The sequence below is a fragment of the Petaurus breviceps genome, unplaced genomic scaffold, assembly GCF_028583685.1.
Source record: "Petaurus breviceps papuanus isolate PSGF00001 unplaced genomic scaffold, PetGlider_PUasm1.0 90564, whole genome shotgun sequence".
NCBI classification, from domain to species: Eukaryota; Metazoa; Chordata; class Mammalia; order Diprotodontia; family Petauridae; genus Petaurus; species Petaurus breviceps.
In genome coordinates, this window is record NW_027187275.1 from 5,667,417 (window position 1) to 5,692,983 (window position 25,567).

The 25,567-nt window shown below is 37.8% G+C and overlaps 1 protein-coding gene across 2 annotated transcripts in view; it reads right to left on the reverse strand.

Annotated features, from left to right (window-relative positions):
- Positions 1-23,202, reverse strand: part of PLPPR5 (phospholipid phosphatase related 5) — a 190,720-nt gene extending 167,518 nt beyond the window's left edge. Inside the window, exons 1-2 of one of the 2 annotated variants that reach the window (XM_069063401.1) lie at positions 22,290-23,202; positions 21,298-21,486 (exon numbers count right to left, since the gene is read on the reverse strand). In XM_069063401.1, the coding sequence (XP_068919502.1) occupies positions 21,298-21,486 (189 nt within the window). In that variant the 5' untranslated portion in view covers positions 22,290-23,202. Of the gene's footprint in view, positions 1-21,297; positions 22,151-22,289 lie in introns of those variants that run through there. The other variant, XM_069063400.1, reaches the window with a different exon arrangement.
- Positions 23,203-25,567: the final 2,365 nt, after the last annotated feature.

The window sequence follows — 25,567 nt, forward strand, 5'->3', positions numbered from 1 at the left end:
TCTTGGAAAAGTTGCCTTTGCCCAAAGCTTCCACTTCCTCATCACACGCTGTACTCTCAATCCTTTGCAGCCTGGTTTCTCCTTCTATAATTCAAGTGAAAATGCTCTCTCGGAGATTAATAATGGCATCTCAATTACAATGACCCTTTTTCAGTCTTTGTTGTTCTTGATATCTTTGAAGTATCCAAATTTTTTTTAACATTTGCTCATTCCTTGGCCTTTCCTACCTCTTAAATTATTCTCTATTCTTTACTGTTTCATCGTTCTTGTTGCTAAACCCCTAAAATACGTGTTCCTCGATGACCTCCTTTCCCTCCCTTCATAGGACATGATTTCTCCCTTGTCAGTTACATTCACTACCAAGGGTCCAGCTATCAAATAAATTGATCTGCAGTCTTGTTCTCTCTCTCTAGATCCAGACCTACATCTCCAACTACTGCAGGATACCCCATGGGAATGTTTCAGTAAGACCTCAACAGGATCAAAACATTTATCATATATTTCAGACATTATTAATTGTCTTGGGTACTTAGATTTCCTTGTTGAAACCTTGTTTGTATCTTTGATTCTTCCTTATTTCCTAATATCGAACAAATTACTAAGTCTTATCAATTCCACCTCCACATTAATCAAACAATAAGCATTTACTAAATATTTTTCCATGTGCTAAGGTATAAGGGGAAAAAAAGATGAAAGATTAGGGGTCTTTCTACTACCTGAAACATCTTTGTGACACAGTGGATGAAGATGAAGACAGATGCTGTGCCTGAAGTTGGGAAGATCGTTGTTCAAATAAAACCTTAGATGTGAACTATGTGACCCTGGGAAAGTCACTTAAACTCTGTCTGCCTCAGTTTGCTCAGCTACAAGCTAGGGATAATAATAGCATCTACCTCCCGGGGTTGTTCTGAAGAAGAAATGAAATGATTGTAAAGTACTTATCACAACTTTATCTGACAGCTATGGAACATTCTGCACCCAGTCCCCTACCTCCCCAAAGAAAGGAAAAAGGCATACATCTTCCCCCTCTTTTCTGGGTCCAAGATTACACCAACATCATTTTGATGTATGTATCTCTAAAATGACAGTTTGATGTAATGGAAAGAGCACCAGATAAATCTATTTTGTACCATTCCCTAGGTATATGACTCAGTTTCCCATCTAAAAATTATGAGTTTCAACTAGGTGAACTCTAAGATCTCTTCTATCTCTAAATCTAAAATCTCCCAATTCCCATATGAACTTGGGACTTGGTACATGGTTTAACTTGAACCAGATCCTAATATTGGTATACTAGTCAGAGCAAGGGCAAAAACAAAGTCATCCTTGGATAATTATGGAATGGGAGTCTGGGATATTGGGGGGGAGGGGGAACTGCCTCTTTGTGAAAATTAAAATGGCCTTGCTGTTCTTCCATGACAGTCTCTTCATTGGTTTCTGTGACTGTCAGCCTAAAATTATTAAGAAGCACTCTTCATCCCTTAATCAAGAGATCCTATATCCTTTTGGAAGAGCAACTGCCCTGAATTCAAGGTTCACTTTAAACTACAAAATTTAAAAATCCCGGGTGTTTTATTCCAGTGAAGATGGAACAATGTTGAACTCCACAAGAACACTGCCTTCTGCTCTGATGAGTTCTTGGCCCATGTATGTTGCTCCTATGTGGGAGAAGTGCTAGAAAGCATCCCAGTGTGAGAAAGAGCTGAGATTAAAGTTGTTGTTGTTTTTAAAATGCTATTTCTGCTTTAAATTTTGAAGGGCTTGCAAAATAAGCCTCTGAGACAGGATAATAAACAATTCGAATGAGGGAGGTATCTAAAGCAGACATACGTGGATGCATAGGAAAGGGTTAAAGACAGAACCCTACAGTATGTCACTAGAGACCTGCTCCCAGATTAAACTTGTTCATGAGCCCATATTTAAAATACATGCACCAAAGAAAAAGGTAAGGATTTGTAGCTGAGGGGAAATTCAAAAGAATATATATATATATATATTAGAATCATAATGTTGTATAGGTAGACTAGTCCTTAGAAAACATAGGATCATAGGTTTAGAACTGGAAGGGACCTCAAAAAGTCATTTGGTAATCCAACACCCTCATTTTGCAGAACATGAAACTGAGGTCAATAGACTTTCAGTGATTTGCCCAGGGTCACACAGTGCTGGTCTTAAATTAGGGAGACAACTAGCATATGCTACTTTTATGTCCCTGGGCAAGTCACTTAACCTCTATTGGCCTCAGTTTCATCATCTGTAAATGTGAATAATAGCACCTACCTCTCAGGATTGTGATAATCAGGTGAGATATCTGCAAAGTACTTATCACACTGACTGACACATAGTAAGTGCTATGTAAATGCTAGCTAATGATGGTGGTAGTGGGAGTAGTAGTAGTAGTAGTAAATAGTAGTAGTAGTAAGTGATTGAGATCACGTTTGAATTTAAGGCTTCCTAACTCCAGGTCTAGAAGCTCTATTCATTGTGCAACCTAACTGCCTAGTCTAAACGTCTGGTTTTATAGACAAGAAAAGAAGCACTGGGGGGTTAAGAGCCTTGCTCAAAGTCACAATCTGGCTTCAATCTAACTTTCTAGATGAATTTAACATTACACCTAATCCATTCTGGTTAAAATGGTCAACTTGCTATTTCCCACATACAGTATTCCACCTCCCACCATTGTGCCTTTGTAAAAGATTTACCCCATGCCTGGAATGCTTTCCCTCCTCAACTCTACTTCTTGGATTCTGAGCTTCCTTCAAGGTTAGGCCTAAGTGCCATCTCCTGTACAAGGAAGGTCCTTCCTGAGTGCCACTGTTAATGATGCTTTCCTAGCTCCTCCCCAAATTGCTTTGTATTAATTCTATAAATATTCTGTTTGTACTTGTCTATGTACGTATTGGCCCCTCCCATATCTGCCCTTTCTTCAGAGTCTAGGACACAGCTTGGCCCATAATAAATAGTCAATTAATAAAAACTTGTTCAAATGTACTAAATTAATTAGCACTCCAGGATGCTAGCAACAAGACCTGATTTTCCCTTTCCACTACAGCACACTACTCCACTAACAAAAACAAAGTGATATTTAATAAGCATTTTGTAATGACTTTTATTCATTCAACAACATTTAGTAAGAACCTACTGTGTGTAGAATACTTTGTCAAGCACTGGGGATTAAGCATAAATACAGGAAACTGTAATATACAACAGACCGTGAGAGGCACCTTTTAGACCATCTATATATCATAAAGGAAAGTGGTACTTTAGAAATTGTCACACTGTAATGAATCAAGTAGAATAGAATCAAAATTCTTTCAATCATTTTTCACTTGAATCTAACTTTTTTTAATAGGGAGTTCAGTGTCTCGTGGTAGATAATAGCCTTGATGTGTGGCAAAGGAAATGATTTTTATACTTAATAAGCTTTAAGTGTGGTATAGTTAAAGGGTGCAGGTATCTCAGATAAAGAGGAACTCACTTTGGAAAGGCATCCAATTTGGGATAAAATGGAATAAGTACTGCAAGAGGAAAGTAGTCAAAGAAAATTTCTAGATGGGCCACCCTGTGGGTCTTTGTAAGAACCTCTTGGGGACCAGATAAACACACTAGACACTTCTTCATCTTCTAGGATGGAGAACTAAGGAGGGGTAAGTATATATCTCCTTGGGGACTGTGGAGTAGATATATCTGTATTTGTATGGATTTAATCTTATGTCACAAAGAGGAATATTTCTGCTTATGCCTTCACTGTTCCATGAACTGAAAATTGATACCCCACTTTATTTTGTATTATGTATTAATTATTTATTGAGAATTGTATCTGATCATTGATATCAATATTTATGGAACAGATTTGGAATTGATTGTACAGGTTTTAGTCATAGAGTTGTAAGACTTTAATTTCCCTATTCCTATGGTCTACAGTCTTATTACAAAGATTCAAGATCTTTGTTGACCATGTAGAGATATGGGTTAACCTGGGCATAGGATGTTTGTCCATCATGAGACTTTCCATGGAATTTGAGTCAGCTCTGTGTTTTTCCCTTTTGCACTGGGTTGTGGAAATTCCCTCTCTGAGTCAAGCCAAGCAAAGCTCATCCTTCATCTCTGTGTGACCAAGCACAGCCTTAGTTTATTTTGCAACATCACTGATATCATACATGTCCAATTACATAAAAGAGTTATTTTGCCTGTCAGAGGGGTCCCTGGCTAAGAATTAGATCTTATTTTTTTGGTAATTGATATCCTTGCTAATAAATTGATCGTGCTTGGAACTTTGTGCCACAGTTTCTCTTTATTTCAGATTTGTTTATCTTGACAGTTCAGATGTTTTTCTTCTTTTTAAAAGTTACTTACCTTTCCATCTGTATGGCAGTATATACAGGTCACAGTATCCACAAGGACCCATGGATATGTATACCTTAGGATATCAAGGATGAATTAAATCACATGCAACAACCATTTTGTGCTATTTTCACAATATTTATGAAACTTTGATTCATCCTCTATGAATCTATGCAAGATGGGAAATAATTAGGCAACCATCATGATACTGTCCAGAAAAGGGCACTATGAACTGACCTGATAAATTAACACACACTACTGCTATGATACTGAAATACTATTTTCAAAATATTTTTAAGAGCTTAGTCATCTTGGAGAGTATAAAGATTAATTCTGTTCATTTCTGTAAGTTGAAAAAAATACAATATTTGCATAAGAGCATTGCTTGTACCATCAACCAGACATTCACAGTAGTATGTTAATTTTAAACCTGTACAATGCTAAGTAAGCAGATTGTTTGAGGTTTTATACACTATATTTAACCCTTAGTATAAATACATCACATACAAGAGAGGAAAAAGAAATATTACACATTGACAAAATATGTAGAGTGGTTACTTGGTCTATTATTAAAGTCACATGTTACCCTCAAAATGCAAAAATCAAAATTTTAATGGATAATGGGTCCAGCCATTCAATGGAATCACAGCTTCCCAGAGGGGATCTCAAAGGTTATCTTAGTCCAAGCAGTCCCTGATAGGAATGTGCTCTATAAGACACTCCCAAATAGTCATAATTTTCTCTAGAAAGAACATTAGTGGTGGGAAAATGACTACTTCTTGAGGAAGTGTATTCAACTTAACAGGTACGAAAATGTTCCTAACATTAGGCCAAAATCTACCTTTTTGTAATTTCTACTAATGGTTCAGATTTCTGCCCTCTGGAATCAAATGGAATAAATTTAACCCCAATAAGATTGATTGACTGATTTCCATATGATAGATTTTGATTGACTTGAAGGTAGAATTCATGTTCCCTGAGTCTTCTTTTATCTAGGTGAAATATTTGCAAATTTACATGGCATGATCTCTGGGACTCTCATCATCCCTCCTCTGGATTTGCCTTTTTTGTCAATGCCTTTCTTTAAAAAAATGGCACCCAGAACTGAACTCTATACTCCAAGATGTGTCCTGAGCCAGACAAAGTCCATACAGTAAGCTTATCTCTTCCCTCATTTTGGTCATCATACTTCTCTTTGTATACTTAACACAGTGCCTGATACAAAAGAGGTGCCTAATGAATGCTAATTAACTGACTGGCATCATATTCAGACTCCATGTCAGTGTTTGACTAATCTCTTTCCCAGCCCACTTTTTTTATCTTATCTATGATTTATTGGTGGTAATTTTGGGGGTTTCTCTAATCTCTAGGCAGCAGAGTCATAATCTTAAGCTTACAATAACAATACTTTAAATTGAACTTTGAAAAATTAAAAAAAAGAAATCCACTTTTGATTGATGGTATTTTAAAATATGTGAAATGAAATTTGATATTCAGTACTATTTAAACTGTTTCTGAAAATGCCAGTTTTCACTCAGCAGGCTGGTGGCTTTTTTAGTCTTGTTATGACAGATGAAGTATGAGAAATACTGTCAGTATAATCCTGGAATTTTTAGTGTGAACACTTTTCTTCATTTTTTTCTCCAGTCAGTTGCTCATGCATGTTTCAAATGTACTAAACAGTCTCCTAAGAAGCATTTCTTATGGAAAACGTGTTGGGGTTCTTCTGTTGTTGTCATCATTGTTAGCAAAATTAACTATGACCAATAATTTTAATAAATTTGCATTAATTTAGACAATATTATGGAATTATTTTTGGAACAAATGACATTTTTTTCTAAATAGGTACTGGTGTTTTCTTCAATTAAAATAAACAAATATTTATTAATTTCCAACTATGAGTAACCAGGAAGTTAAGTGGATACAGTGGATAGAGTATCACAGCTGCAGTCAGGAAGACTCATCTTTGTGAGTTCAAATCTGGCCTCATACACTTACTAGTTGTGTGACTTTGGGCAAGTCACTTAACCCTATTTGCTTCAGTTTTCTCATCTCTAAAATGAGTTGGAGAAGGAAATGGAAAACCACATCAGTATCTTTTCCAAAAAGAACCCAAAACACCCAAAGGGGGTCATGAAGAATCAGACATGAATGAACAAACCAACAAGACCAACCATGTGCAAAGCATAGTGACCATTTTATAAAATTATAGAGATGATAACAAAAGACATTTGAAATCAGCCTTTTTAAATATCATCCTATCAATTCAACATTGGTTTTCACTTTCAAGAAAGTATTGTCTTCTTCATGTTAAACTCCTTTAGTTTAACTAATCCTAATATGGCATGGCCACATTGCCATCCTCTTACTGTTTTGATGATCTTTTTTGTATCTGTCCAATTTATTGACTTCTTTCCATCATTCTAGCTTATCAAGATCTTTCTGGGTCCTGATTCTGTCATATAATATATCAGGCCTCACTTCCAATCAGTCAGTTGGCACTTATGAAGAAGCATCTACTTTGCTCCAGGCACTGTGTAAAGCATTGGAGATACTAAGGCAAATGACAGACCTCTGCTCTCAAGGAACCCACAGCTCACAGTCTAAGGGAGGAGAGGGAGAGACAATATGTAAATAGCTAGCTATGAATACAATATGGATATATGCACACATACATACATATAAATTTATGGACCCCCTGAAATCCATCCATGGACCCAGGTTAAGAACCCCTCGTCTAGATCATGTCTTCATCATATACAAAAAATAGCATGAGTGACTTTGTGAAATGCTTTGATGAAACATGAGTATACCACAAATATGGAATTCCCTTATTCAATTATTCTAATGATGCTGTCAAAAAATGAGAAATTTCCTTCATATGACCTCATCTTAATGAAGCCATGCCTGTCCTTAGTGATCACTTCTTCCCTTTTGAAATGATCATAAATCATTTATTGAATAAAACATTATATAATCTTAATAATAGAAGTTGAACTCATTGCTCTCTAGTTACTTCAGACTCCCACATCTATTTTTTGGCTAATGGGACAATATCTCTATTTTCTTCTCTCAAAAATCCATTCTTCTTTGATTTTTTCAAAGATCTCTTGTCAGTAGCTCAGCAAACATCTCTACATGTTCTCTGCCTTGCTTGGAACATACTTCATCCAGAGCTAATGACTTGAATTCCTTGAGGTAAGTTAGATACATTCTTTTATCATCCAGTTCCTACTTAGATGAAAATTACAGTTGAATAGGTGAAAAGACTGTGAGTAATGGAATAACACATACTCTGAAAAAATAAAAGTATCACTCAGAGGAAGGTAGCTAAGTGGTTCAGTGGATAGAGTTCTAGGCCTAGAATCAAGAAGACCTCAGTTCAAATCCAGCAAATTACTCTGGTATCTTTATCAAGAAAAAAACAAATGGGGTAATGAAGAATCAGACACTACTGAAAAGCAATTGAATAATAAAAGCAAATTGCTTAGAAGAGAATGAGGAAGTAAAAGGTAGATGTAAGCAAGCTACACCAACCAACAAGTAACTATGAATGGGAACAAGAGTAAAATACAATATCAAAGAAATATGACTGAAAATAATTTTCATCAAACAAGAAAATCATCAAAAAATTAAAGAATCTCAATGTTACAAGAGACCTCAGAGACAGTAAAAGCTAACCTAGAACTAAATAATAATCCTCTCTACAATATACCCAACAACAGGTCATCTAGCATTTGCTTGAAGACTTTTGATGAAGGGGAACCAGCTACCTCTGGCAGTCAGCCAGTCAAACATTTAAATGCCTAACATGTGCTAGGCTCTGTGCTAAATTCTCAAAATGCAGCAAGGGGCTCATAGTTTTTTTTTTGCATTTTGTCTCCCCCATTAAACTATGTACAAACAAGGTATATTCAGAATGAACTGAATTAATATTCAGAGGGTAAAGAGAAGATTTAGATAAGGTGTTATAAGAAAATTTAAAGTGTATTTTTCTTCCTTTGGGGGAACAGAAAAGGCTTCATAGAATAGGTAACACCTGAGTTGGGTATTGATGGAAGAGAAAGATTTCAGCAGAAAGAGATTCAAAGAAATGAACTTGGCATAGTTAGGTAGTGCAGTGAACAGAGCACCAGCCATGGAGTCAGGAGGACATAACTCAAATCCAGTCTCAGACACTTAACACTTACTAGCTGTGTGACCTTGGGCAAGTCACTGAACCCCAATTTTCCTGCCTTCCCCCCTCCAAAAAATAAACTTACAAAAAAAAATAGAAATCAGCTAGAGGCATAAGCTTCAACCTGTAGGACTTCACTGACAAAAAAGAATACAGTGTGAGATACAGTGAGGAATAGTAGCTAGTAATCCAATTCAATTGGATAGTTAGAGTACATGAATGGAAATGATGTATAATAAAGATTGTAAATTTAGAGGTTGAAGGAAACGAAAAATGAATAGAGGAATGAATGAATACATTTAAAAGATATTTAAAAATACTTCCTTTGTAGCAATCATAGTTTTAAGTGGGGATACAAATAGTAATGAAACAAGAGAGACCCTGCTGGTTTCTTTCAAATATCAACTAAAATCTTAAAAAAAAATTTTTGCAAGAAGCCTTTCCCAGGCCCTCTTAATGCTAATTTTCTCTTTGAGATTATCTCCACTCTCTCCTGTATATGTCTTGTTTGTACATGGTGTTTGTATAATGTCTTCCTGTTTAGAATGTGAGCTCCTTGAGATCAAGGCCTGTTTTCATCTTTCTTTGAATTAGCAGTGCTTAGCATAGTGCCTAGAATATAGTAAACGGCTAATGTTTAATCGCTGACTAACTGGCCTGTTAAAAAGCTCATTTATTCTATTTAGGAAAAACATCACATTTAAGAGAGTTCAAGTGTAGGATAGATGGGAAGGCTTCAAAGTCCCAAGGATGGCCCAGGGATCCTTAGGTGTTTTAGCATATCAAATGGTCTGAGGTTCTGAAGGATGTTACAACTGAGAAAATAATAATGTCAAGAGGCCCATAGGACACAGTTATTAGGTAGATGGTAAAGTTCAGCAGTCTGCCATTTTCCTGGAGGGATGGTTGTTGATGACTCCCAGATCATCTAAATTATGTAAGCAGCCAAGTCACTCACAACTACTACAAATGTGGTCAGAGTGATCCAGGGGTTTGGGAATTATTGAGGAAAGGTTGGAACTACTGGTGAGTTTTCCCTGATCAGGATGAGAGGTCTGGGTGTCCCAGCTGTCAGAAGGAGGATGGAAGGTGCTTCTGCTGGTAACTCCTTTGTTTTACAAATGAAGAAATTGAGGCCAGAAAGGCTCTGTGATTTTGTACAAGTTCACACAGGTTTAGTATTTGGACCCAAACTCTCTCATTCCAAATCCAGCATTCTTGTTATTACTTTACACTTCCTAGAGAGGCAGATTAGAACTAGATTATGGGGGATATTAAGTATAAAGGTAAATAACTGATGTTTTTTGCTAGAAGCAACAAAATTTACAGTTTTCTGTTTTTATTTTCTTTTTTTAAAGCAGGTAAATGATACTGCAGAGTAAAGAGAGCTAAGAAGACCTGGGTACAATGGTAGCCATCTCTAGGATGAGGGGGGGAGGGAAAAAAAGAAATTTACATGATAATTTTATTATATATTTAAAAGGAATAGCAAGTTGTATGTGATAGATTTGCAGTTTCACGTGCAATCATCTTTTTAATTATATTATGCTATCAAAATGCTTATTTTATTCCATAAATTAAAAAAATAAATAAAAATGTTTTAAAAAGAGTTTAAAAATAAGACCTGGGTAGAAGTTCCTCCTTTGATATATACTGATTATCTGACCCTGGGTAAGTCATTTCAACTCTGAGATTATACTCTAAGGCTATAAATTGAATAGCAGAGAAAGGAATTTTCATCATAAATCATAGACCTTTTCCACAAAAGGAAAAATGATATGGGTAGCTCTCTCTGAATGAGAAAGATTATTTTGGCAAGCAAATGAGTTATACAGTTCTGGGCACCCCAACTAAAAAAAGAATATTGGTCATTTGAAGAGCACCCATGTGAGGTTAATCAGTTTGTTGAAGAGACATCAGTCTATGCCATCTAAAGAGGAGATTAAGGACCTAGGGATCTCTAGTTAGCAAAAGAAAAGACTTGGTGGGGGGAATGAGTACTGTATTCAACTATACGATGAAATGTCATGTAGGAACATTTGATTTGCTCTATCTGACCTCCAGGTTAAGGAGAAAATATGAGCAACAAGAAAAAGCCAATTCAAATATGGTAGAACCACAATTAGAATTACACAAGACATAGCAGTGGCTATCCTAAAAGACAGTAGGTCTTGGAAAACAATATATTGAAGAACAAAAGAACTGAGGGTACAACTGACAATATTATACGCAGCAAAGTTAAATATACTATTGAAAGAACAAAAGAGACATTTAATGATTTCAGACTTTCAAGATTTTATTGCAAAAAGACAAGAACTCAACAGAAAATTTTACATAAAATATCTAATAAAAATTTTGCCTTATATTATATAACACCAAAGACTAATTACAAGGGACTCAATAAGGACAAACTGTTTACTTTTTATACATGGAAATGTAAGCCATATATGTAAAATTGTCATTAGTATTTGGGCAGCTCAAAAGAATGAGTGGAGTGTAGCTGAGTATTATGTGATTCTAAAAAGCATAATGATGTAAGAAAAGGTAAAAAGAGTAATTATCTCAGACAAATGAGGTGTGAGAGGAAGATCTGATAGAGAAGAATTAGATGGTGGAGGAGGGTGGGTAGTTCTGGAACACTTCTCTCATCAGGACTGGGTTAAAGATAGACAATACATATGTACACACACACACATCTAAATTAAGAAAGAAATAAGAGGATAAGGAAGGGGAGGGGATAAGGAAAGGGATAGGAATTAGGATAAGGGGGCTATAGAAGAGTATGTAGACAAATGAGAATTGAGATAAAAAGGGAACAACATATATAATTAGAAGGGTATAAAAATTTTCTACATTCAGAAAGAGGGTAAGGGGATAGGGTAGAGGGAGACGGAGTTAAGGATTCTTGGAGGGGGTAGATTAAAGAATAGGAGGGAAAGGCAGTGGGTAGATGTAAAGTTGAGGAGTGAGGAGGGATAGAAATAGGGTGAGAAGAATAGTGAGGAATATAGGAAGGAGGAAAATGTACAAGTAATTATAGTTTAGAATGTGGATGGGATGAATTTACTCATGAAATGGAAACTCAAAGCAGATTAAAAATTTGAATTCAACAATATGGTGCTTTTAGGAAATTCTATAAAAATGAGAGATACACATAATCATAAAATAAAATTCAGAAGTAAAATTTAGAATGTAAATAAGCAGGTATGGTTACCATGATTTCAAACAAAGTTAAAGTTAAAATTAGATTTAATCAAAAGAGAAAAATAGGGAAAATACACTTAGTCTCAGCCATTTTAATAACTAGTTTTAGACCATATAAAATAGCCAAATAGTATTAAAAAATGAAAGTATATCTGCCAAGACAGACACAGGAACTTTATGAATATAAACACAAAATAAATTTTATATAAAGTTAGATCTAAATAATCGAAGTAATATTTATTGTGCATGGGTAGGTAAAGCTAATATAACAAAAAAAAATGGCAAGTTTACAGGACTATTTATGTAATACCATTCTGATTAAATTACTAAGAATTATCTTACTGAGTCATAAAAATAATAACAGGGTTCATTTGGAAGAGCAGAACATCAGGAACTCCAAGGAAACCAGGGGGGAAAAATGTGAAGGAAGTGGATTCAGTAAAATCAGACTTCAAACCATATTATAAGGAGAGATGAGTTCTGAAGTTTAAAATGGATAATTTTGATTATTTCAAATTAACATTTTCCTGTATAAGTAAAACCTATGTAGCCAAGAATTGAGGGAATACAGAAAAAAAAAAAACCTCACAATCTCCCAGATAGAATGTGATTTGGCCAGAATATTGTTGTGGTGTAAGAAATGATGAGTTTGTGAACTTAGAAAAATATGGAAAGACTTGAACTTACAAAGGAAGATGCTATCCACCTACAGAGAAACAGATGATAAGTGGAAATAAGCATAATATGGTCTTATACACACATGTGTATGTTTATGGCTATTTATGAACATGTATATATATGCATATATGTGTGTGAGTGTGTGCATATCCATGCTTAATTGTAGCTTTCAGGGGTGGGGAGAGGAAGGGGAAAATAAAGTAAAAAGTGTACAGCAGAGGATAAAAGAAAGCATACAAGGAAGAAAAGATGGACAATTTTGAAAAAAAAAGTATAGCATTTATTATATAGATTTCTTAAAATGGAGATTTATTTCTGTGTATTGAATCCTCTCATGTTCTGCTGTGTACACGGCAATTTTTTTCTTTTCTTATTTTTGTGTTTAAAATAAATTAAAATATAACAACAACAACAAAAAAGATTTGTTCTATTTGGTCCTAGAGGGGAGAACTGGGAGCAATGGATGGAAAGCACAAAAAGATCATTTTAAGCTTGATGTCAGGAAAATCTTTCTTAACAATTGGAGTTGTTCCAAAATGAAATGGGCTGCTTTGAGAAGTGGTGGATCCACCTTGAAAGTCTTCAAATAGAAGCTGAATGATCATTCAATGAGTATGTTATTATGATGAATCCTTTCAGCTATAGATTATAGTGCAGGGACACTATGGTCCTTCTGCCTTGAAAATCTGGGCTTCTTTGATTCTGAGTCAACTGCAGGGTAGAACTTGAAACACTAAAATTTTGAGTCTGAGTAACTGGGAAAATGGGAGTGCCTCTCAACAAAGGGGATGGTATGGCTGTAAACAAGCTTCTGTTCCTCTCTGAGACTCACTTTTCTCATTTGTAAAATGAAAGCAATAATACTTGCCCTACATACCTCATAAAGTTTCTGTCAGGTAGGTGCTAAATTGAATGAATGTTGGACTTGGAGTCAGGAAAACCCAAGTTAGAAACTGATTCCAGACACTTTTTGACCTTGGGAAAGACACTTAACATCAGTTTCCTCGTTTATTAAAGGGGCATAATAAGAAAGCCTACCTCACAGGTAAGCTTTGATCCTTATTGAGAGGATCAAATGAAATAACATAAGTAAAACACTTTTTCAACTTTAAAGCATTGTATAAATGCAATTTATTATTAATGTGAGGGAAGACTTAAACTTAATGTCTATAAATTGAGGCTACTATTATCATCAAGGCTCACCCCAGAAACTCATGAAAGCTATCAACAAAGGCATGAGAGGATCTTTGTTACCGGTTGACATTGTCCCTTGTGCTCTGTGTCTTGCTCTTTTGTGTGGTACAGTGGCCAGGGCACTAGAGATGAAGTTGCAAGAGCTGTCCTGATCCCTGTCCTCACCAAGTTCCTAGTGTTGTGCCCTCCAAAAGTCATGTTCAATTTACTTATGTGTATGTTTCTATTCTCATTTCTCTCCTATTTGTACTGCAGACTTCCTCTATCATGCCCCAACTCTTCATGCTGACACTTCTCTCCATCCCTGAAATTCAGTTTGGAAGTACCCTCTTCAGCCTCTCCCTCTGATTGGATGACTCCTCCAAGAATCTCCATGTAAGAACATCACCCAGGAAAGCCACGTCTTCATTTCTCTCCATGGTGAACTCTGGACCATTTTTATTTTGACCCTGCTGCTATTTTCCCCTCCCCACCTTTCAGGTTTTTTTTAAGTATTGTCTTTCCACATTAAAATGCAAACTTCTTGAGGGCAGGGGCTATCTTTCTTTCTACTTGTATGACCAGAGCTTGGTACATTGCCTGGCATATAATAAACTCTTCATAAATTCTTGTTGACTGACTGACTGTTGATGTGTTGGGTCTCCCATTAGGATATAATTTCCTTATGCACCTAACTTGGTACCTGACACATAATAGGTGATTAATAAATGTTTGTTAAATGAGTGTATGAAGTCCTGGGTCCAAATCTTGGCTTTGTCATTTTCTTGCTGTGTGAATTACCTTGGGCAAAATACTTAACCTCTCTAAGCCTCAGTTTCCTTATTTGTAATATGAAGGATTTGGACTAGATCATTTCTAATATCCTTTCTAGCTCTAACTCTATGAACACAGCTTTGAAAAACGTCTCTCATTGTCTTTAACATTTATTTTGCAACACTATTCACTCTGGTCTTTAGCCTTCTTGATATTTTTTCTCTGATATATTTTACTTGAGGGAGATGAAGAATACCATAGGGAAAGGACCACTGACTTTGCAGTTATAAATACTGTGATATAATTGAGTTATTCCTAAAAACAAAGACAGAGTTCACCACGAAACAAAGGGACATAATGATATAATTAACAAGTCTCCTATTTACAATCCCAGGATAAGAATTAAGGTCTGAAAGGTACCTTTGAGGTTATAAATAATGAATTTTGATCTGGGAGAGAACTTAAAAGTAATCTAGCCCAATTACCTCTTTTAACAGTTATGGAAATAGGGGCAGAGAATGGTTAAATGATTTGCTTAAGGTCACACTGGTAGTAAATGGCAGAACCTGAATTTCAACCCAAAGTCCTCAAGCATGTTTTCCACTGAACCACACCAATCTAGTCTAATCTCATTTCATAAATGAAAAAACTGGCTCTTAGAAATAATAATCAACTTCCTTTAAGGCATAGAAGTAGTAAGTGTGAAAAAACAGGATTAATAGGAAGAAATGAAAAAGTATGGCCTCATGGAAAAAGCTGGATTTGGAGACAATGAACTTGGGTTCAAATGTTGGCACTACCTTACCTATTTGCATTTGATTGGACATCTAAGGTACAATTCAGTCATTCATTACTGAGGCTACTAGGTGGTACCATAGATAGAATGTGGGACCTGGACTCAGAGAAACCTGAGTTGCAATCCAACTTCAGATGCTAACTAGCTGTTTGACTTTGGGCAAGTTATTTTATGTCTCAGACTCAGTTTTATGATCTGTGGAATAGTGATAATAATACCACCCCCCTCCTAGGGCTGTGACTCTGAACAAATCACCTAACTTCTCTCATACTCAATTTCCTTATCTGCAAAATGATGATAAGAGCCAATTATAATCTATTTCCCAGAGTTGTGAGGAAAAAACTGAGACACAATATTTGAAAAAGTACTTTGGATGTCTTAGAGCACTCTATAAATGCTTGTTAATTATTATTCATTTTCTTATGTGCTTTATAAGTTCTCTGATTTCAAATTCAGCAATTTTTCTAGGACCATTTTGATCAATGAGCATTTATTAAACACCTAGTACACACAAGACACAATGCTAAGCATTGAGTTTAGAAAGAAAAAAATCAAAGTCGTCCTGAATCCAAGAAGCTTAGATTCTGCTGAGAAGACTCCATAGAGCAATCAGAAACTTCTTCCAGCCTACGTGTTCATCAATAGGCCCTTTTTGTACTTTTAGTGGTGGGGAAAAAGAAGCAAAAGAGACCTGCCATTCTGGCAAGTCCAAGTAGTGATGAGGTATCATGGAAATTTCCCAGACATTGCCTTTACTGAGGAATGATGCACCAGATGCAAGATTCCTCACCGCCATTTTCTTCCCCCTGTAGTGACACCTGTTCTCTTGTAATTACAGGAACAGGAGAAACAATAGCACCTTCAATATCTTCCCCAATTCTCTGATTCTGAGTGAGCACAGGGTTTCCTGGATGGGCAAGTCATTAGAAGTGATGGAATAAGAGGCTTCTCATCCAAAACTACTTTTACCCTATATTAATTTCACCAGTTCTAATTAAGAATTATTTTCCAACTCTCTACAAGAGGTAAGGGATGGAGAGAGACGAGAGACAGAGAGAAAGAGAAAGAAACAGAGACAGATAGAAAGAGAAAGAAACAGAGACAGAGAGAGATGTTTAAATTTGATCCTCATAACAACCCTTTGAGGTAATCGCATATGTTGTTGCCATTTTAGAGATAGGTAAACTGAAGCTGAGAAATATTAAGTGATTTGCTCTGTGTCACATAGCTACTAAGTGTCTGAAGAAGAATTCATAATTTCATTGTCTGAAATACCAGTCCAGTTCTCTATCCCCTATACCGCATTGTCTCAAAAATGCCTGCTACGTTCATTGCACTAAGCTAGATATTGAAGACACAAAGACAAAAAATGTCCCGGTTCCTATACTCATGGAGCAAGCACATAACCTGCTAGAGAGTAAGACATGTAGGTAAAACAAGAGAGGTAAAGAAATTGGGAAGAGAGGGATCACTTCTCTTATTAAATATCATATAAAGGACACAGAAACCAGTTGGATGATGGCTGCCAATAATCACCATGTGTGAATTTCTTGGAGCACAAGTCATGGTTCTCAACAGAATCTTGGAGTTTGAAGAGGATTCTGAGACCATCAAGTTAAGCTTATATCTGAATAAAATGATTTCCTCTGTAGCAGATCCTACATGTGAAGAATCCTTTGTATCAAAGAAGGATTTCACTGGTTCCCAAAGCAAGAAATTAAAAAGAATTGCTGACTCTGAGAGTTGGAAGAGACCTCAGTGACCATCTAGGCCAGCCCAAAGAACAATGCTCTGGAGGAGCCTTGATTCCTAGGAAGCTCCTGTTTATATCAGCTAAATCTTCCTCAATAAAACTGCTACCTATTGCTCCTACTTCTGGATCCTGAAGTTGAGCAAAATGCATATAATTTCTCTTTCACCTGGAAGCACTTCATACACTTGAAGGGATGGCCCCCTTAAGCCTTTTCTTTCCCATTTTAAACATCCCCAATTCTGTCAGCTGATCTTCATATAGCACTCTCTTGAGGCCTTTCACCATACTGGTCACTATTCCTTGGACACTCACCAACTTAACAATATTCTTAAATTATGGCATCCAGAGCTGAACCTAATATCAGAAGTATGATCAGAGCATAGGAACCTCTGACTACCCATGGGTGATAAAGGTCATTTAATCAATTAGCATTAAATAGTACCTATGATAGAGAAAGCATGGTCAAAAGCAGGGGTGTCAAACTCTGAAAATGAGGCCCCCTAAACCATGCATAAGGCTCCCTGCCAGTTGTTATTGCCTTAGAAAACTATATATTAACATTATCTATGTTTTACTGTTTTTTTATTTATTTGGTTAAATACACCCCAATTATATTTTAATCTCCTTTTGACTACATTCAGGAGTGTTGTGGGTCACATGTGATCTGCAGTATTTGACAGGATGGGTATAGAGGATCGAATGCTGGACTTAGAGTCAGAAAGATCCAAGTTCAAATCCTTCCCCAGTCACTTATTATCTATGTGACCATGCACAAATCACCTAAGCTTTCAGATCCTCAGTTTGCTCATCAACAGGATATTGCCAGAGTCTTAGCCATTCAAATTTAAACCTGCACTGAGACTTTGGAAACCCTCTGTATCTATAGCTATGTCTACATCATCATCATCATCATCATCATCATCAATATACGCACAAATATACATACACATATATATGCACATGTACATATATGCATATGTGTCCAAATGTGTGTGTCTATGAAATGCTTTACATATTTAAAAAAATACTCTATAGAGGCTAAGAACTGAATCTATGATTTCATTTTTATAGGGAACTCCAAGAGGAGGCTCTAACAAGCCAGGTCAGCTTCCCCTTTGTAACACAGAGTATAAATATCTGTGATTATTGATGCCCTTTTGCTGTGTCAAGTGATGAGCAAATCAAGCTAAATAATGAGTAACTATTTTTACAATATTTATAACGCAAAGCATCTAAGTAACAAAATATAAATTCTAGGCACAGTATGGCTGATAGGGAATTTCTGATGACTTTCTCTTCATATCTCTAAATGGAAAGAAATAGCATTAAGAATCTCTCTGATCTGAAGGAAATTCACTATATTTAACTTTGTAATTTCTATTTCTTAGAAGTGCACAAAAAATCCACTGTTGATAGTGAGGGGTAAGAAATCTTAGGTTTCCAGAGTGAAGGCTAGGAGACTTTTTCCTAGAGATGCTTTATCACTACAGTCCAGTTGATAAAACATAGAGAGGACCAATGGAATAAGGAGTCACTAATTTTCTATTAGCCTGGAGTACTAGAATCTCAGATCCTGAAGTTGCCTTCAAGATCATGCATTTAAAGGTATACAGTTTTACAAGTGAGAAAACTGAGGCCTTAAAAAGTTAAATCTAATGTGTGTCACAGAGCTATTGAGTGGTAGAGCTAGCACTCCAACCCTGATTCTCTGATTGCAAGTTGAAGACTTTTTCTACTATACTACACTATAAATGGAATTTTTAATGTCAATAGAATTTGTCACCATTTCATCACAGTAGCTGCTAAAAATCTGAATTCCTATGGATTAGAGTCATCAACCTTTACATGATTTAAGGAATAATAATAATATTAAAAAGAAACAAAAATTAGAATTCTTTCCTCCTTCTTCCCAAGTCTGTAATAGAGCATCTTTCCTTAATGAAGACTGAGGTCATAGAAGAATAGAACAAGTCAGTTTGGATTCCTCCTTCACAGCCCAGTCTTTCCCCTTACTATTCCTTTCTTCTCTTCAGAATTACTCACATTTCTCTTTCCCTACCCCACCCCACTACACTATTCAAAGAAATGCAAATAAGATGCAAAATTATATATACTGTCTCACCATGCTTCACTATCCATCTGTTTTTTAAGAAAGTGACCCTTGCAAAGATGAGAACCTAGTATTCTCATCCAAAATGATACTAATTATTACTCATAACCTCAAATCATGTATAAATTCCTGGGGCCTGGAAAGTACTTGGACTCACATACTGAACAGACATTACCCAGCAAAGAGTTAAAGCCACTATTGATTATGCCAATAACCAAGCTAGTGACCTGGAAGGGACAACCTGCTTTTTTTTTTAATCCCCCCTGACAAATCGCTGAACTATTCAGTCCACTGGAAAATATAAACCAGAAAAACAGAAGCTTTGAAAACAATCACCCAAAGAGAACCAGAAGTCCCAAAGTAACAGAATGATTTTCCCATCCTAAAATCAAAAACAGGCTGAATTTGGAGTCTATGACACATTCGAGCAAATTGGCAATATGATAAAAAGCAAATAGCAATAAAGGTTTCTAGTGGAAGGTATACTAGATTATGAATCATTGTGCTAGAACTGAATGTAAAGTCATAATCAGGAGAATGTACTTGATAAAAAAAAAGTTATTTTCAAGAAACAGTTCTCTCAAATTTTTTTTGTTTAATCCCTTTCATAAAGTGATACCTTCTTCTTCCTGACTTATACATATCATTGTGGACTTTCACACTATTTTGCATTCTAATAATTTTTGTATATGTTTCATTCTTCCTCTTCCCCTCCTGGAAGGCAAGTTCAAAGTCACATTGTTCCTACTATCCCATCTCCATCAACCAGAGTACCAATAGTAGATGCTCAACAATTATATGCTGAACCATAAACTTCTATTTCAAAATCCCTTTTCATTATTTTGAATTTATGAATTCATAGAATCTACAGCAAAATAAAAACATATGTAAACCTTGGAGCCGTGTTTGTACATATTAATTGCAGAGAACAGAAGTTCTTATCATTTGATATTACAATGTGCACATTCACAGATTCTCATGAAAGAACAAGAGGAAGGCCTCTAGTGCCCTGGGTAGTGGCTTTGTGAAGGGCTTATGGGAAAGCATGGACAAGAATGACACAGGATGACAGGTGGGGAGGGGTTTCAATCAACATTGGTACAGGAAGCTCAGCTCAAATAAAATTAGGATTCAGCCAAGTTCAGCATGTCCATGTTCAACTTAAGTTTCTCCTTCCCATCTAGATTCATTTTCTAATCTCTTTGATATCTGATGAAATACATGGAGTGGAAATGCCTGCATGATGTGGAAGATTTTTCTAGAGAAAAATAATTAATAATAGCTATTGTTGGGAGTTACCGACTTTATGTACAATAATGTATTTACTTTAAATATAAAAGTAGCAGTGATTATACATGCATATTTAAATGCATATATGCACACATTCTATTTATATAGAAGATACAAGGGTCTGGAAATTAAAGTTGCTAACTGGAATTCTAAATAAAATTGTCTAAACTGACGAGATTTAAGATACTTAATAAAATAAAATTGCATTAAAAGAAATCCTGTGCTCTCATAATTTCAAAACTATTTCTCCTTCTCCTCTCTCTTGTGTTTTTCCCCCCCAGGCTAGGGATTTTTATGTCAAGGTTAGTCACTTGCTTCTCAAGCCACTAATGGTTGCTTAGTCCCATTGATACTTTTTTTTAAAAAAAATTTCAGTCATCGCTCCAGTTATGTTTTTTAAATTTGGGAAGGGGAGTGTAAGAGGGTCTAAGCGACCAGAATGGGAGAACCAGGAATGCTTTCCTCTCCTTCATGACCATCCCATTATCAGCCCCCTTCCCCCACCCCCACACACCTCCCCAGCGGCCACGAGAACCCAGCACCCTGAAAGTAGCAAGACACTAAGCTGGAGAGGATCGAAATAAAAATTCACGGTGAAGATTGTTACCCTTATTCCATCCCTCTCCCCTCCCCCCTCCCCTGGATTTTTTTCCACCCCCTACCCCTACCCACAAGGAGGCAACATCAGCAGCCATTGTGGGGGTCTGAAGAAGAGAAGATAGAGGACAGTCGACAGTTGACTGCCCGGCCGACTTTCCTCCCCCGGCTCACACATATCCCCAGTCCCCTCAGTGTTCTCTGGGGGAAGGGGTTTCCAACAAGTTGAAGAAACTTAGAAGGAGATGCTAGCACACATCTGGGCACCTGGGAGGGCAGCTGGGGTGTTGGGGGTGGGGGGAGGAGGCAAGAACCAGAAGGAAAAAAAAGAACAAGAGTCAAAGGCGATAGAGAGTAGAGTGGGCACCCCCCACACCCAACTCCCGCCTCTCTCTGCTTACCACTAGGACGGGGACCCCAGCAGCCAGCGAGTAGAGGAGCACGGGAGGCACGGCGCTGCTGTCCTCCGGGCCCGGGTAGGGCTTGCGGTAGGCGTTGTCGTTGCAGAAGAAGCCCTGTACATTGACGGTGAACGTGTCCGTGTACTCGAAGTAATAAGCCAGCATCACCGTCCCTGCCATGATCACCATCTGGAAATAAAGCATGCTGCTGGTGAGAGCCGAGGGGAGCCGGGGCATGTACGCCTCCCCGGGCTGAGCCGGCGGACCCGGGAGCCCCCCTCCCCGGTGGCGGCAGCGGTGGCGGCACGCGGGCTCCGGGATGGCATCCACCGGGGGCAGGAGCGGCAGCGCGAAGGGGATTGATGGAGGTGGAGAAGGAGGAGGAGGAGGAGACGATGATGGAGGAGGACGAAGAGGAGGAGGAGGAAGGAGGGGGGAGGAGGACGAGGAAGAAGAGGAGGAGGAGGAAGAGGATGCTAGCCCAGACAGTGCAGATGCCCTGGCTTGCGAGTGTCTTCACTCCACGTCTGGGTAGAGGAAGAGAAGTAGGAGGAGGTGGTGGCCGCAGGGCAATCCTCGTGGATCCCGCCCCGAGGGAACAGCGCTGGGGTATGGGCTCAAGCTCAAGGGCGGGGAGTCCCGGGCCAGTGGCTGCAGCCTCAGCGGCAGCTGCGCCGCACTGGCACGAGACCATTCACCCTGACTGGAGGAGGGGAGCGGCTCTCTCAGCCTAGGGTCAAGCCCCCCTGACCTCCCGGAGGAGGTGGCTACATTCGCGGCGACAGCCCCTGTTGGGCGCAAAGGCGCGCGTACACCCGCCTTGGGAAAGGATGTGGAGGCGGGAGATGCGTGATCTAGGGGCAACAGGGGTGGGGGTGGGGGAGAAGGAGGGAGATGAGATGAAGGCAGGGTGGGTTGGGGGAGGCAGTATGGTTTTGGAATCCCCCCTTCCCGTGAAGGAGCAAGGGAGCTAAAGACAATCTAAAATTCACTATTAAAATGGTTGTCTCTGCACTGCTCTCGCGCTCCAGCCTCGCTTGGAAAAGTGTTGCCCGAATCTAGAAGAGTTCGCAGCCAGCTGAGAGGGTTGGAGGAGAAATCTCATATCCACTCCCCAAGCTCGAGCTTCTTAGACCCTGCGAGGTCGTGTACAAAAGCGGAGGAGAGGAGAGGTTCCAAGGTATTCCTCTGTAAATAACCACCCACCGCCCCGCAAATCTTGCAGGATCGTCCTAGGGTGTTTGCATTCTTAAAATCGCTGAAATAATCATTCAGTAGTCCTCGTCATTTGCCGCAGGATTGTTTTGCTTCCTCCTTCTAGTTCTTCAACTGCTTGAGATATTTGGCATTCCAGATTTTGGGGACCCTGATATGATGCCAGCCCCCAAGAAAGAGAAAAACATTTGAGAGTTTTATCATGCTTGCTCTTAAGCATCTGTCTTTGCCTGGAGTTTTAGAGCGAGCTGCGGGGAATTCCCAGGTCTTAAAATGTGAAAGAGGAAAATCACCAAGGCTATAGCTGTCGCTATTTATAAAGACGTGCACGGATCTAGATATGCATGTCTGTATTAAATGTTATATTTATATGCTAAAGATATATATATATATTTAAAAAGCTCTCCTTTTCCTTAGTACCAGAGTTATTAGTGGATCCAAATTGGTTACGATAAAGAAATGGTCTGGAGGGTGGGGGTGGGGGGGGAGTTTCTCAGGGAGATCCGGGGAGGTCCATCCCACCAAGAGGACACTCCAGTGGGAAGGAATGGTGGGCCCCCAGGAGTTATTCTGAGGCCCCTGTTCTTTTCATTGAAACACACTTCCTTATTGTCTTGGAAATGTTAATTCAACTCAAACATCTTGAGAGGGTTGAATTTCATTATAAGGGAATAAGGATATTTATTATTAGGTAAAAAATAAAACCTGTATTTTTTAAATGAATCTTTGTTTTGCTTTTTCTAATTCATTTTTATGCAGAACTGCCCAAATAATTTTCGTGAAGTTTAGATCTGACTATGTCATCTGCCCTTCTCAATAAACTCTGGTGTTTCTATTATTACTACTAGAGTTAAATAAAAATTCCTCTGTTCTTCACAGTCTGGCCCCAATCCTGCCAATACAGTCTACATATACATTATTCCCTTCTATAGATTCTGGTCTAGCCATATAGGTGTCCTTCTTCCTCTGATCCTACACAAAGGATATTCCATTTTCCATTGTTACTGCTTCTCTCTGGCTGCCCCCATGCCTGCAATGCTCTCCCTCTCTTGGCAATCCCTAGCTCAGGGGTGGGGAACCTGAGTTCTGGAGACCACAGGTGGCCCTCTAGATCCTCAAGTGTGACCCTTTGATTGAAGTTCCCCATCCCTACTTAGCTTCCTTCAGGATTTGGCACCAGCACCAACTCAAATGCTAATGCCTTCTCATTCAGGATTACTTTGTGTCTACTTTGAAAGGGTCTTATACATACTTCCATGATTACTTTTGGAAAGGGTGCAGCTAAGTAGAGCAGTGGATGGAGAACTATGAACTTCGAAGTCTTATCTTCCTGAGTTCAAATCCAGCCTCAGATTCTTAGTAGCTCTGTGACCCTGATCAAGTCACAACCCTGTTTGCTTCACTTTCCTCCTTTGTAAAATGAGCTTTGGAAGGAAATGGCAAACCATTCCAGTATCTCTGGCAAGAAAACCCCAAATTGGATTACAGCACTGGAAAAAAAAAAAGGTTGAAAATGTATATATTGTGTCCTCCATTAAAATGTAAGCTGTTTGAGACCCAAGAGTATTTCACTTCTGTCTCTGTATCTCCATTGCCCAGTACAGTGCTTGGCACTGTACTAAATAAATGCTTGATGGGTTTATCAACAAGTATTGAATTGTGTGTTTTATATGATGTTGTCTTTTTGTTTTAAGATGTTATGTGGCTTAATCCTTGTAGTCATAAGAAGATAAGCTCAAGTCCTTCCTCTGACATATATTGTCTATGTGAATATGGGCAAGGCTCAGTTTATCAGTGTCCCAGGCAACACTCTAAAATTCTAAATTACAGAATTGTCAACATGTTTAATAAAGGGAATTTTCATACTGAGAGATCCTTATCACATCCTTGTCCCACTCCCTCCCTACAGAAAATGCTTTTTATATATCTCATAGTTCACATTTCATTTTAAAATGCATATGTTGAGCTCATACTATGTACCTAGCAGTCATAATATTAAAAAGTAACAAATATATTGGGTAGAACAGTACTTGAGAGATCCATTTAATAGGAAAAACACTGATTTCAGAATGAGAACTAGAATCTAGTTCTTCTTCTGGAAGTGTGTGTGACCCTGGGTAAGTCATTCCCCTTCTCTGGGCCTCTAAAAGCTGGGGAGGAAGGGAAAGCAATAAGAAAAAATGGTACTTGAACTAAGCCTGGAAGAAAGATTAGGAATCTGAGAAGTGGAGATAAGGGAGTGGATTCCAGGCATAAAGGACACATCGAACAAAAGGAGATGAAAGTTGAATTTGACCAACAGCTAATAATTTACTTTGGTTGAAGCATAAAGAATATAAAGAAAAATAATTTGAAATAAAGTTATAATTTTATTTTCAGATAGGCAAGAGCCAGTCTGGTGGGGACCTTAAATACAACACAAGGATTTGTAGTTTATCCTTGAAATAATTTTGTTGTTCAGTCATGTCTTGACTCTTCATGACCCCATTTGGGGTTTTCTTGGCAAAGATGTTGAAGTGGTTTGTCATTTCCTTCTCTAACTCTTTTAACAGAAGAGGAAACTGAGGCAAACAGGGGTAAGTGACTTAGGGTCACACAGCTGGTAAGTTTCTGGGATGAGATTTTAAAGTCGGGTCTTCTTGACTCTAGCACTCTATCCACCACACCCCCTAGAAACAATTAGGAAGTCACTCGTGGTTGTTGGGGTTTTTTCTTTTGGACCAAAGGTACAACTTTGCAATATCTGTACCTTTTAAAGATTGTTTTAATAGCAGAGTGTGTAGGATAAATTAGAGAGATGAAAGTCTAAAATCAAGGGTACCAATGAAGCTAATACAGTGATCTAGGTGAGGAGTGATGAAGGAATGAGGCCTGAACTAGAGTGGTGATAAACTTATGTGTATGTGTGTATACATGCATATATGCACACATACATACATGCACACTCATACACATAATACATATGTGTATAGCTATAGGTAATATAGATATATTGACATAGATTTAAGTTGTATATAGATAAATTGTAGAAACAGAGAGAGATATAGAGAAATAC